General features: G+C 35.9%; 2 protein-coding genes across 2 annotated transcripts; both read right to left on the bottom strand.

Annotated features, from left to right (window-relative positions):
* Nucleotides 1-141: 141 nt before the first annotated feature.
* Nucleotides 142-2641, bottom strand: LOC133306536 (cytochrome P450 72A15-like). The gene is made up of 5 exons (XM_061506866.1): nt 2335-2641; nt 1961-2178; nt 1356-1603; nt 667-1045; nt 142-567 (listed from the first exon to the last, which is right to left on the bottom strand). Exons 1-5 carry the CDS (start codon nt 2639-2641, stop codon nt 142-144), a joined length of 1578 nt encoding a protein of 525 aa, XP_061362850.1.
* A 2156-nt stretch (nt 2642-4797) lies between these two features.
* Nucleotides 4798-6219, bottom strand: LOC133306547 (UDP-glucose flavonoid 3-O-glucosyltransferase 7-like). Its single transcript, XM_061506881.1, has one exon. The coding sequence runs from the start codon at nt 6217-6219 to the stop codon at nt 4798-4800; it is 1422 nt and encodes a 473-aa protein (XP_061362865.1).
* Nucleotides 6220-14250: the final 8031 nt, after the last annotated feature.

Raw genomic sequence — 14250 nt, 5'->3', positions numbered from 1 at the left:
ACTTCAGTAACGTAGAGGTTCAAATTTATCATCTCCATAACACAGTAGCAGGAGTAGCGAAATTAACGCAACAGACGCCTTACCATGCACACAGGTTTCAAATAAAGAAGCCTAATTTATTTGCTAAGACTAAACTGCACTCTACAGTTTATGTAAAATGAGATGAGCCCCCCGCTCAGGCTGAAGAGTAATAATAAAGGACGGAGCATGAGCATAGGACGGGGAAAGCTCGAAGGAGAAATGTCGCAGGATCATGGAAATGGCTATTTTTGCTTCTAACAAGCCAAAGTTTTGTCCTATGCAGAGTCGAGGACCCCATCCAAATGGCATGTATGAAACTTTGCCTTTTGTTGCCTTTGAGACTCCTTCAGAGAATCTTTCTGGTTTGAACTCCGGGGCATCATCGCCCCAAAACTCCTTATCCTGGTGTAGCATTGACACGGGTACTATAAGCTCCACTCCTGCAGGAATTGTAAGGTCTCCAAGTTTCGCATCTTTACGAAGATATCGAGCGAACATAACTACTGGTGGATATAATCTGAGACTCTCCTGGAGAATCATTGACACCTGTTTGATGAAGAGTGGTTAGGGTGAAAATTAGCACCAAAATAATCATATGTTGTTAATTATCAAATGAAGTCAAGCCATTAATTATGTGAAACTTACAATTTTAAGTTGACCTAGCTTATCATAATCTGGCTTTTCATTACCGAACACTTTGAAAACCTCCTCCCTCGCCTTTGCCTGCCAATCAGGATGTTTGCTTAATAATAACATAGTCCAAACCAGCAATTCTGCATTGGCTTCCTGGCCTGCTAAATAAAATAGCTTGACTTCTTCGACTACTTCCCTTAAACTCATTCCTCCACCATTATTCTTTTCAGATTCCTTGTAATTCGATTCCAGAAGTATGCCTAACAAGTCATTATTAGTAGGCTCCCCCGCTCTCATTGCTTTTAATCTTCGGTTGATGATACCCATAAGTGATGCTCGTATTTCTTTGTCAATTGCTTTCATCCTCCTGTTGGTATATGTTGGCAGAAACCTACGAAATAAGCACGATTAGAAGTGTCATTCATCATAAGACCACTAAACAAATCTCTACGCTGGCAGCTAATTTAGGCCACCAATACCTCTTAAACTTGAGTACTAACACACACACACAAAAGCTGTGTCCCAAATTTGAGATACCAAACTTTCCACTTTCTAGTTTAATTTTGAATCTGATAGATACTGAAACAAATCTTTCTACAAATTTATCTTAATGTGTTTCTCGGGTATGAAATTTCTCCTATAACTGAATATGCTTTATGCATCAAAACAAAAAATTTGAGCTGCATACAGTGTAGTCTTACCTGTACCCAGGAAGGAAAGCAAACTTAAAGAGTGTCATTGTAAGTTGAAGCATTTCCCTTTGAAGTTGGAATACTTTTTTTCCTTCCTCAAAGCTACTTCCAAAGCCTGCACGAGCGAGGACGTCGCTTGACACGTTTTGGATGAAAGGCCATACATCCAACTCACATGACCCATTAGATGAAGATAATACACTCTCCCATTTGCTGATCATATCATCGCAACACTGGCAAAATATCGGTACCAAGAACTGTGGAAAATTTCAAGAGTCATAAATACCGACCTTAGTAGAGTGCAAAACATCAATCAAAATTTCAAGGAAATAAGAATGTTCACTTCGACATGATTACAAAAACACCGATCATAATTAATTGCTAGAAGATAATCCATATAAGGAATATTAACTGAGACTTCTCAATTCTCATACATATGAAAGGAGCAAACAACAACTAGATGTTATGTAGCCAATTCCTTTTGTTTATTTGACCTGCTTGCATGCCAACATAGGTCATTGTATGAGATAGAATACAGATTTATAAGTGCTTTGATACAATGACGAAGAGACAAAAAAAAATAAAAAATAAAAATAAAAAATAAACAAACTAACCTTCAATTTCTCTACATTGAATGCTGGACTGACGATCTTTCTGTGTTTAGCCCACTTGTCGCCATCATAATTCGCAAAACCTGATGCGAGAAGCTTGAAAAGTGGACTTGTGTCGGGCTTTTGAAATTCATAGACCTTATTAGCGATTTCTTTGATTTTGTCTGGATCCATGATGAATAGCCTTGGTCTGGGACCAAGCCACATAAATGAATTCTTCCCTGTATTAATATTATAGTCAGATTTGAAAAAGGACTTGAGACAAAATAATGACATTAAAAGAACTAAAATATTAAAAAACATAGTCGAACACACGAAGATAGTAATTTCTTCCAAGTTCAAACAATAAAAGAAAAACAAGTGAGTGGCTAGCTGACCGTATTTAGCAATGGTGTGGACAACGAAAGGCAATACACGGGATGCAATCTCGTTAGACTGAGGATCCATGGTTTTGGATTTTGCTTCCTTTATCATTTTAACCATATCTCTGATGTCTCCAACCAAAGGGCGGTATGAATTGCCTTGGAGACCCTGCTGCTTCAGACGCCTCTCTATCCTCTTTGGTCTCAACCATACCCAGTTCAGTGCACTCCAAAACCACCATATTAGCACCGTAGCAATCACAGTGCTAATAGCTATTGTAGTTGGCGTTAAACTCGGTGATGATATTCCTAATGCTCCCATGATTCAACTATGTGCTCCAGAGCCAGAGACCGGCATATAATAAGAATGCTGAGCTGCTCCGAATATCATAATATAATGCCTCCCACGGCCACGAGAGCCACGCAACTCTTTTTTTATCAATATAATATAATAACAGCGATATTTTTGAACAGTTATATTATATAATAGGATCAGAATTATTGTATACAAGTGAATTAATGATCAAAATTGAAGATAAGACTTCTAACTCATACATCTTGTCTTGTATATTAAAAAAGCACAAAAGCATGACGCCACGACTTCCTCGCATATAGCGTGGCAGGCTCCAACATGAACCAAACTGAACCGGTTATATTTGAGGGATTTATACTTCTATGGAGATATTTTATCTATTATCATATATAAATAAGATTTTTTCTTTTCTTTTCTTCACACTTTATATATATCTTACATATTTTTATATATGTGTAGGATATAATTTTATTTTCTACAATATAAAAAATATTAATTAATCTCTATATTTCATTGATTTGAACTTTTATTTACTCTAAACTTGAACCAACTTGACCCATGAATACTTCAGGTTTAAATTTAGAGACATTATAACAAGAAGCCCCGAAAAAATTCTCACAGTCACGCAATTTTTTTTTTAATATTCGATCATAATTATTTCTTTAAGGTGACTCGATTTTCGAATAGTTTTAACTCTTTTGATTGACTATGAGATTAATTGCAAGTTGGGGCTTAATCACATTTAAAACACATCTTTCTATCTAAAGACGTATTTGATGTGAATCGAACTTAGATTTTTCTTCCCACATTATTCAGTCTGTATTATCAACTAAGTTATACTCATTAGGTAATATTTATGCATTATAATAATTTTATTTTTAATTTAGATTTTATATGATATGATAAAATTTGACTTAATAACATTTATGATAATGTTAAAAATTAGACTTATACATGTGGAATGCACCATGATTTGATTTTAAAACAATTAATTAATTTAAAAATATATATAATTATACCTTTTTACTAAAAAAATTATGCATTGCGAAAGCAACAATATTTTAGTTACTTGTTCAGTATAAATATTTTTATTTGTATCCATTAGGATTGTGCATAAAACATGCATCATAAATTTGTCAAAATGATTTTTTAATTTTTATATTTTTAGCACATATATAAATGTTTCGTACAGTAATGAAAATAAATATAAATTCTTGCAAACTAATATAACATATTCTAAAGAATATGTATAGAAGAAATAATTCAACCCTTTACTATCAAATAAAATATAGTTTCTTCAAATAAAATTTTATTTTGATCCTTTAAAGATAGACTTTTTGCCAATTTAGCTACATAGATATAAAATTTATCAATTTATCAATTTAATTCTAAAAATTGGAAATTCTCATTATTTTTTATCTCTCTGTCTATTTAAAGATTAACTCTAACTTCTAACTTCTAACTTACCAACTACTTAATTTACACAATTATCTCTATTTTTCTCTTGTTTCCTTTCACTTCTAGCCTTTTCTCTTGATACACAATTAACTTGCCTCAAATTATTTCTTTTAATATACCGAAACCCCCTCCCCCCTCAAAGATATATTTTATGGAGATCGAACTCAGATTCTCTCTCATTCTACTCAATTATGTTGCCAAACTTTACTCATTTATATTGTCAACTAAGCTATATTCTATACTGTGTATATTTCATTATTAAAAGAATAACGAGGTACATCATTGATCTAAAAGTATATAGCCACTAGTTATTCTGACAATTGTCATGGGAAATGTTGATTTTACTTAGAATTTGATGATTTTTTACATGAAGGTCATTGGAATTCGACTTAATAACAAGAATTAGCTTAATTATGACTACCTATAACAAAGGACTGTATTATGATCAGAGAAAATGAAATTAAAACCATATACTTGGAAACTTTAATCTGCAAATAACATCTTAGAACTGAATATAATATAAGATGGACTACATAAATTAACAGTTTGATACAATACGCATACTTAAATTCAGAGATGGAAAGTTGTGGTAAATTTTAACTAAATATCTTATTGCAGAGATCTGATCTGGTACAAAGTTATTATTGATTGTTACAATACATGAACACTAGGACTCGAGCAGGAGAAAAAAGTTATGAAAATTGGATCTAATTTGCAGGCTTGGGCAGGAGGCTGTTAAGGTGGTCTACGAGGACCGTGAGACTGTTGTGGGAGGATCCACCTTCTTGAACGGCTTTCCATGCTTTCTGTTGCATCTCTTTGGCTTTGCTTCTGATTTGCCTACCTTCCTCCCCGCCATCCATTAACCTCTTTACAGCCTTCTCTATCCGTTCCCCACTCACCAGTTTCTTCTTAGCATCATAAGGCGATATGCTCCATTCTGCTGCGCCCACCTCTACCCCAAAACCATGTACCTCAGTTATCAGCTTCTCGTTATAATACTGGTCGCCGAAACCCGGCATGGTGATCATTGGAACCCCAGCACTGATGGCTTCCGCCACAGCGTTCCATCCACAGTGAGTTAGAAACCCTCCTGTGGAAGGATGATTCAAGATCAACGGCTGTGGGGCCCATCCCTTGATGATCATTCCTCTGTTTTCTTTCCTCATCTTTTCTTCGAAACCTTCTGGCAACCATTCTTGTTCTTCTTTGCCGTCGTTTTTCCGATGCACAACCCAAAGGAATTGATGCCCTGAGGACTCAAGCCCACTCGCTATCTCGAAAAGCTGCTCGTCGGACAAACGGCACAGGCTCCCAAAGCAAATGTAAACGACAGAATCTTGTGTCTTGGAGGTTAGCCAACTCAGGCACTCGTACTCATCACCCACTGCGCTTGGCACTGTCTTTTGTACCATGAGCGAAGTAGGTCCAATATGCCACACCTTGCGCCCGGTGAGCTTCTCATAATGTTCGGTATATTCCACGTCAAGCTCGGCGAAGCTGTTTACAATAACGCCGTGGCTTCCCTTCTCAGCGTCCACCAGAGATTCAGTGACTCTTGCAAAGCCAGGTGATGGCTTAATGGGTAGGGTAAGTGGGTGTGGGAGACCCGGGATATGATAGGGCCCTGAATCAGAAGCGAACGCTTCTGGGTGACTCTTAATGGCTTCGATCATGCAAACGTCGAAAATGGAGATAGGATTGAAAACGAGCCTTGGGATTCCAAGGAGTTTGGCTGAAGCTTCACTCCATGTGAACATGATGTCTGGAATTAAAATATCCGGAGGGCTCTGCTTCATGAAAGCCTCGACTTGTGGCTGCATAAGATGAGCAGCCATATGTATCTTGCCAGCTGTTTGGTTGTCTGAGGCCGCAAACAAGTTCTCCACTCCATCTGGGAGACCAACCTGGTTGGATGGGAATTTGATGATGTGAACACGGGTGTGGTAGCCCAATGCTTTATCCTCCTCAATTGTTTTATCAAATATTTGAGCGTTGGAGGGAGTAGTGATGATAGTCACTTGCTGACCTCGTGAAGCCACCAATCGAGCCAAGTGAACAAGAGGAATCAGGTGTCCCTGTGCTAAGAATGGCAGGAAGTATATTTTTAATGCTCGGGATTTTTCCATTTCTCCTCTGCCTCTGCCTCTGCCTATGCGGGTATTGGTGGGTTCTGCTTTATAATTTATAAATATCGTATCCTATCACCAGCTTCAGAGCTCAAGTTCGGGAAACCACACCGAAGCTACATATATATTTATATTAATTTGTTTGGCTCCCCACGCGTGTCACGCTATAACAAGATAATATATGATATTATTATCCTTGTATAATATGTAATGATAAAAAGAAATGAGACAATTATTACAACGGAAATAATACTGTCGTGTTACATGAAAGTAAAATCTTTTTTTTTTTTGTATAAATTTGTTTTTCGTGTCAATTAATTTATTTATTTTTTTTAATATAAAATATGATACTCATATTTAACTTGTCTCTATTTTTTTTCTCTCTTACTATGTTAGGGCATAAGAAAACTTGAACTCTTATTCCAATATCTTTAATCATTTGTGATAATAATAACAAATGAAGTCTGTGTAAGATTTTACATATAATATAGTGATTTAATTAGAACTTATCCCTTCACCAAAAAAAAAAAAAATTAGAGTACATAGCGAGTACAATATTTTATATTATTAAATACTATTACATTGTAGATTTGAGGAGCAACTCGCGACTGAAAGGAACGTACGGATATTCTAAAGGGAGGACGCCGCGAGCATCACGTTCTAGCATCATTTAAAAGAAAAAAAGAAAAACTTAGCTCGTGGAATGCGTGCAGTATTTATTTTTTTTTAAGAAAAAAAAACTTATTGATTTTTTCGTTTAATTGTAGATTAGTTATATTATATTTAATAATAATATTAATACTAGTCATGCAATGCACCTATAACATCTGTAAATTATATTATTAGAATTTTTAGATTCTTCCTTGATTACTTTGTTGTTGTCACTGTTGAGAATATTCTCTTCTATTTTAAGACCCAATAAGAATACGAGAAAAATCTTCAAATAGTACCGCAAATATTAAAAGAGAAACAGTCATTTGCTAAGTCACAGAGATTATAAATTTTTTAGGATTGACAAAATATTACAAAATGTTCATATGGAAATTTTTTCAATACAACATTTAACTGAATTCTCTAGGAAATTGAAGCTTTTTGTTTGGACTAAGGAATGTGAGGATAGTTTTCGAGATTTAAATGTTAGACTAATGACTACCCCAATGTTAACAATCTCAAATCCCTTGGGGAATTTTGAAGACTACATTGATGTTAAAGGTTAGACTAACAACTACCCCAATGTGATAATGTTGTTGCTGCGGCTGAAATGGTGGTTTGTGAGGTTCTATTTCTGTAGCTTATGCTGACCTTTGTTGTTGCTGCTGCTGAAATTGTGGTTTGTGAGGTTCTACTTTTGTAGCTTATGCTGACCTTTGTTGTTACCCTTGAGAATGGGAAAAAGTAGGATAATTCCACCAACTTGAATTGTAGATGTTTGAAAATGGATTGTTCATGTTATAATTCCCTGAGAAATAAGTAAATTGAGGATTTTGTGGACACTCATCATAAACATGTGGGCCATTACAGAAAACACATGTTACAACATTATAAATTGACTGTGTTTTTTGTGTTCTAGCATCGGCAGTAAGATTGAGAGTCTCTATTGTATTATCCAGAGAGGATATATGTGCGGCTAAAGAAGATATAACATCAAGTGTCAACAATCCTACAGCTTTCTTCTGTGCAGCTGTCCTCTCTGTCAACCATTGATAATTATTATATGTTATCTTCTCTAAGGTCTCACGTGCTTCAATGTAAGTCTTGTCTGAGAGGGCTTCTCCAGATGATGTATCTATTATATCTATAGTTTATCCATTCAGCTCATTGTAGAATATCTCTATCTAGATCCATTCCTGTATGCCATAATTGGGGCATCTCTATAGTAATTCCTTAAATCTATTCCAACTTTCATATAGTGATCCTCCTTCAAATTGGTAGAACATTGTTATATCATTCATTAATTGAGCTATCTTGGTGGGAGGGAAGAATTTGATAAAGAATCTTTCAGCCAATTCCTCGCATCTTCTAATTGAATTCGATGGTAAAGTGTTGAGCCATGCCTTGGCTTTGTTGGAGAGAGAGTAAGGAAATAGCTTCAGTCCTAATGCCTTATATGTGACTCCCTATGTCTTAAAGTTGTCTGCCACGTCCACGAAATTCTTGAGGTGGAGGTGAGGGTCTTCACTAGGCATCCCACTAAATTTACCAATAGTTTGCAACATATCGAACATAACCGTTTTAAACTTAGAATTGCTTGATGCAACTTCAAGTTGCACAATGGCAAATTGAAGATTGTTAGCATTCCATATGCTCTGATTGAGATTTTAGCCTGATTTGGTCCCCATCTGTCAACCCCAAATCCTGTTATTGTCGTTGTCATGTCAGGTATTGTTGTAGCAATGATTTGTCTCTGCTGCATCTTCCTAGCTCGAAACATTCTTTTAAGTTTTGGATCAAAATACACTCTTAGTTTGTAAGGGGGATTGTTCATATACTAGTTACAAAATTTGAAAACATAAAGAAAAAGAATCAAATATCACTTCACAAATAAGCTAACTTTATAAGTTTTTCCCTGCGACAACGCAAAAAACTTTTTGTGAAATTTCGCATCCAATTATATATCAATCACACAAGTACGCAAGTGCAAATGTCATAAGTAATAGAGTGGATGTGTGAGTTTAAGATTATTCCTTCGGAGATTGAGTAAAGTTACGGCTCTATGTGAAGTAATAGGAGTAACAACGATAATTGAGAATTAACTAATGACTAAACTAGTAAACAAATGCAAACTACTGATTAATTAAGAAAACAGAATAAAAGATAGATGTCAAGTATTCAAAGATAGATTGGGATTAATTTTCCCAATATTATAATTTCACCAGAAAGCAATAACAATGCTATAGCAACTACACATAAGTAATCATAACACTTATGTATGCAAGGGCTCTCACCAACAATTCATGTGTACTAATCCCCATATATATATGCTTCATAGTTATACTCTATTAAGTGCAAGTTCTTTGTGATGTAAATGATCTCTCTACCCACTATTAACTAATTTTAATTAGTTATTCCACAATGTTTAATAACTTTTCAGGTTGTTCTATATCTCTGTAGCCCAAACTCCATGTCACTTTCAACTCTCTTAAAGAGTTTACAAGATTGAGACAAATTAACACTTTATCAAACAACTTGATGGAAAATTACATAGCAAAGTTTAGACAAACTGATTACATCACAATACGGGTACTTTTTCACCCAATCAGCGATAAATTAGCTCATACTTGAATAAAAAGAAACAATAAAGAAAGATGAAGACTTCATATAACTAAGATAAAATAAACAGGGACGATGTTGTAGCTCTGCTCTCACAGCAACTACTGGCTCCATCACCATCCATCGTATCTCAGCCACCGGAGTAGTGCAAGGATCAATCGAATCCAACGGTCTCTCTACTAGATCCTAGCCTCACCCTTTGCTTCGTTGGATCTCTCAATCGAGCCTCAAATTTCTCTAAGTGGTTCACCACTTGAAAGTTTTTCTTGGATGTGTGTAGGCTATTCTTTAAATAGGCAATGCGGACCTGGGCTCCAAGTAGTTATTCCCAAAAAATTAGCCTTTGAATAAGATAGATGTTTATCCCTTAAGCTTGATTTGATCTTCTTGTTAGCCAGAACCTTGGGGTTGGAAGTGATATGTGCTTATCATTTATCATGCACAACTTCTTTATCTTGATCTAGTGCTACAACGTCCTTATCTTTCTGTTAGGATTTGAATTTCTAAAGTTAGTTACTTCTTGTACCTTTAACGCACTGTTTCACTTAAGCCTGATTGCTACAGCTCTGCTATTCATAGCTACAGCTCTGATCTGCAATAGAAACAACAAAGACAGTGAATTACTTCAGCACTCAAAATAACATGAAATATCAACACAACATATTTCTCAATCAAAACATAAAGAGAGAAGATTAATGTTAATATCATGCAATTATAAGGGAATTATAATATAATATTGCACCAGATCATATAAATAAAGCCTAAAAATAACTTTCTGCAGTAGAGTTATCACACTCCAAACTTAAAACGTTGCTAGTCCTCAAGCAACAAAAACATTCCCTAGACTCACTAACCAACATAACAACTTATGTATCAAAGACTATTGATGAAATTCTCCATATTGTCACAACATTGCTACAACATAGTTTTTGTGATTGTTAATCTTCAACCATCATCCTTACTTCAACTTTAGTAATGCTTGTTGGGTTCATCTTCTTAAGGCTTCATGGCTTTTGGACATATTAGTGTGTGTGATAGGAACTTCTTTTTCGAGTCGATCAACCTTAGAGCTTCAAACTAAAAGTCATAAGGCCTAGTTGCTTGACTCCAAACTTTGCCAAATTCGAATCCATTCCCATGTATACAAGGGTTGAAGGAACATGCATCCATATTTTTTTTAGCTTTGCCTTCCTCTTTTGTATTGTGCGTCTGTACTTATTCTCTTTTTTTTTTTAGCTATGCTTCAGAAATGCCCCAACCATGGCATACTCGAATGGCTCTAGGCGGAAACTTTCTACAATAGACTGAATGAACAAACCTGAGGTATTGTGGATGCATCATTTGGATTATCCATCTTGGACAAAACAACAAGGGTCAAGCTATGCTCCAGCATAACAGATGCAAAGGCCACTATTCCAGCAACAATAATAATACCAACAACCTATACAACAAGCTGACAATTTTAATTCGTCGGAGAAAATGCTAAAGGATTTCATGGCAAGAAGTGATACTCTCATCCAGAACCAAGCAGCATACACTAATAACTTGAAGAATCAAGTGGAAAAATTGGCAGAGGCTGTGAGGAGTAAACCAATTGGTGCAATGCCTGGTAACACTGAAAATCTGAGAAGAGAAGGAAGTGAGTCGGTAAAAGCTATAACACTAAGGATTGAGAAGGCAGTAGATGAACCAGAAAACATAAAGAATTATCACAAGATGAAGAAACAAGAAGACCAAAATGAAGGAGAGACGACTACTGTGGAAGATGAATTAGAAGTTCAACCGGTTGAAACTCAAGTTAAGAGTCCATAACATAATCCTATAGCAAAGCAGAAACACTATCAGCCTGTTGATAAAGCAAGTAGACCACCACCTCCTTTCCCCCAAAGGCTTCAAAAGCAGCAAGATAATAAGAAATCACGAACACCAACTTTGGAATCTGACTAGTACCATTGCACATGGGGATCTGCACTAGTACCATGGGGAAGTAACCTTTCTGCCCCGATTCAAGATCTACAGCATCTTTAAGAACAGGTTTGATTTTCTTAAATCGGATCCAAAAATAACCTAAAGAAAGAACCAACCAATCTAAACTCTGAATAAAGGAATAACACAATACACTCATTGACAAGGAATTGCAGAGGAGGAGAAAGAGCAAACCCTGTCTTCTTTCCATCAAATTTAGAAACTTTAGTTAAGAATATGTAATCACCTTATGCTAAACAATCACCCCTTTATAGAACTTCACCCAATCGGTACATCAACTGGAAAACCATAACCCCAGATAAAAAGGAAAAAGAGAAAATGAAATATAGATTCAAAACACCAAATGAATAATAGACAAAGATTTGAAATTCTGGTTACACCAGAAAATCAACGATTTTCCTTATCTGATTTCCAGCTACAGAGACAAAATCATCTGCGAATTCATAACAATGAATAAAACAAACAGAGGAAAAAAATTGGAACAAATTTGCATGCAAAGGAAAAACATAGCCCAGAAAAAAAAAATGAGTTAAAGGGTTTGCTCTGATCCGATTCAAGAAGCATGAACTGGAATCGGATCCGAATCAAAACCCAACGCACATAAAGCCAATCGAAAAAGTCTTTAACTCTAAACGCAGGTGCCCATAACAAATACTCTAACTTAAGATGAGGAGCACTGAAATGCCAGCCACAGACACACCTTAATACACGAATAGAACATGCTCTTCCAATTGGGGTTTTCCTTCTCCCTGCCACCATCGTTGTCGTGAAAAAAGGCAAAGGACGATGCAGTCGCGAACAGAAGCTGGCGGTGCTGGTCACCGGTCGTCGGTGAACAGAGATGGAAATGCTGGTGGTGGAGGTCGGTAGCTTATTTGGGGTCTTTCAGATTTATTATTTAGGGGTTCCACTTTACTTTCTTTATTGTATTAATTATTATTATTATTTTATGTGTTTTTAAATAAAAAAAAAAGATAACCCGCGAGCTGACCTGTTTGACCCGCGAGTTGGCTCGATTTTTTTCGAGCTAGACGGGTCTGGCTAACTCGAGTTGTCAGCTCATTTTTGCCAATCCAATCTGACTCATTTTAGGCGGATTACAAGTAACCGACAGGTTGACTCATTTTTGTCATCCCTAGTGCAACCATCACCTTAATGCCCAAAAGTATTTTTACCAAGTTGGGAATAGAATAGGCACGTCCAACCATTGTTACCAAGTTGGGAATAGCTTGCGGATATATCCATGACTTATCCCGATGGGAAGATTGAAAATGTATTAGTAAAGGTGGATAAATTTATTTTTCCTGCTGACTTTATTGTTCTTTATTTTGAAGCAGATCAGGAGGTGCCCTTTCTCTTGGGAAGATCATTTTTTGCAACGGGATGAACCCTCGTTGAAGTTGAAAAATGAGATTTAACCATGAGAGTTAATGAAGAGCAAGTGACTTTCAATGTACTAACTGCTATAAAGTATTCGAGTTAAGTGGAGGAATGTTTTGCCATAGAAGATATTGATGAACTATTGTTAAAGCAGTATGAGCCTAACAATATCAAAGATCCATTAGAGAACTATAGCAAAAGAAGGTGCAATTGATGAAGAAGAAGTTAAGACATGTTTAGCTTGGATGGATGCCCAACTAGTTATGCCATTAAAGGATAGACATTATAAGACTTTGGATTTGCAAGAAAGGAAATAACAATCACCAAAGCTCTCAATAGAAGAACCACCAGTGCTAGAGATAAAGCCACTGCCCGAACACTTGAGATATGCATACTTAGGAGAGGACAACACTTTGTCTGTGATAATTTCATCTTGCCTCTCCAAAACAGAAGAAGAGCAGTAATTAGGAGTTTTAAAGGAGGACAAGACAGCCTTGGGATGAAGTATTGTTGATATCAAAGGGATAAGCCCCTCATTTTACATGCACAAAATCTTGTTAGAGGAAGACTACATCAATATTGTATAGCACTAGAGAACGCTGAACCCTATAATGAAGGAAGTTGTGAAGAAGAAAACTATTAAATGGCTAGATGCAGGAGTAATATATCATATTTCTGATAGCCAATGGGAGAGTCCAGTCTAATATGTCCCTAAGAAATGAGGAATTACAGTTGTAGAAAATGAAAACAATGAATTAATTCTTACAAAGACTGTGACCGGATAGAGAACTTTAATGGATTATAGGAAGCTTAATGTTGCAAAAAAGAAGGATCATTTTCCTTTGCAATTTATTGATCAAATGTTAGATAAGCTTGCGGGAAAAAAGTTTTATTGTTTCTTTAATGGGTATTCAGGCTATAACTAGATTGTTATAGCTTCAGAAGACCAAGACAAGACCACATTCACCTATCCTTATGGTACCTTTGCAATTAGGAGGATGCCATTTGGACTGTGTAATGCTCCAACAACCTTATAGTGTTGTATGATGGCTATATTCACTTATATGGTTGAAGACTTTGTGGAAATATTTATAGATGACTTCTTAGTTTTTGGAGAGTCATTTGGCTTATGTCTTATCAACCTATCACGAGTACTTCAGAGATGTGAATAGACTAATCTTGTGTTTAATTGGGAGAAATGTCACTTTATGGTTAAAGAAGGTATAGTCTTGGGTCACAAGGTATCAAAGGAAGGACTTGAAGTTGATAAGGCTAAGGTATCAGTAATTGAGAAGCTACCCATACTCATCAATGTGAAAGGAATTAGAAATTTTCTAGGGCATGCCAGATTCTATAGAAGATTCATTAGAGTCAATACTCCAATACTTTCTAGCT

This window comes from Gastrolobium bilobum, unplaced genomic scaffold (assembly GCF_033153095.1).
Source record: "Gastrolobium bilobum isolate Gb01-03AN ecotype WA unplaced genomic scaffold, APGP_CSIRO_Gbil_v1 utg3223, whole genome shotgun sequence".
NCBI lineage: Eukaryota > Viridiplantae > Streptophyta > Magnoliopsida > Fabales > Fabaceae > Gastrolobium > Gastrolobium bilobum.
The sequence above is the reverse complement of the archived record's forward strand: the minus strand, read 5'-3'. Positions and strand labels throughout refer to the sequence as shown.

Bases quoted from the DNA above. Each gene is read 5' to 3' on its own strand.
- LOC133306536 (XM_061506866.1), bottom strand. From the start codon at position 2,641: ATGGGAGCATTAGGAATATCATCACCGAGTTTAACGCCAACTACAATA. The intron at 1,604-1,960 runs GTTAGTTTGTTT...AATTTTCCACAG, and splicing joins TCAATGTAGAGAAATTGAAG to TTCTTGGTACCGATATTTTG. The intron at 1,046-1,355 runs GTAAGACTACAC...CTTATTTCGTAG, and splicing joins GCTTTCCTTCCTGGGTACAG to GTTTCTGCCAACATATACCA.
- LOC133306547 (XM_061506881.1), bottom strand. From the start codon at position 6,219: ATGGAAAAATCCCGAGCATTAAAAATATACTTCCTGCCATTCTTAGCA.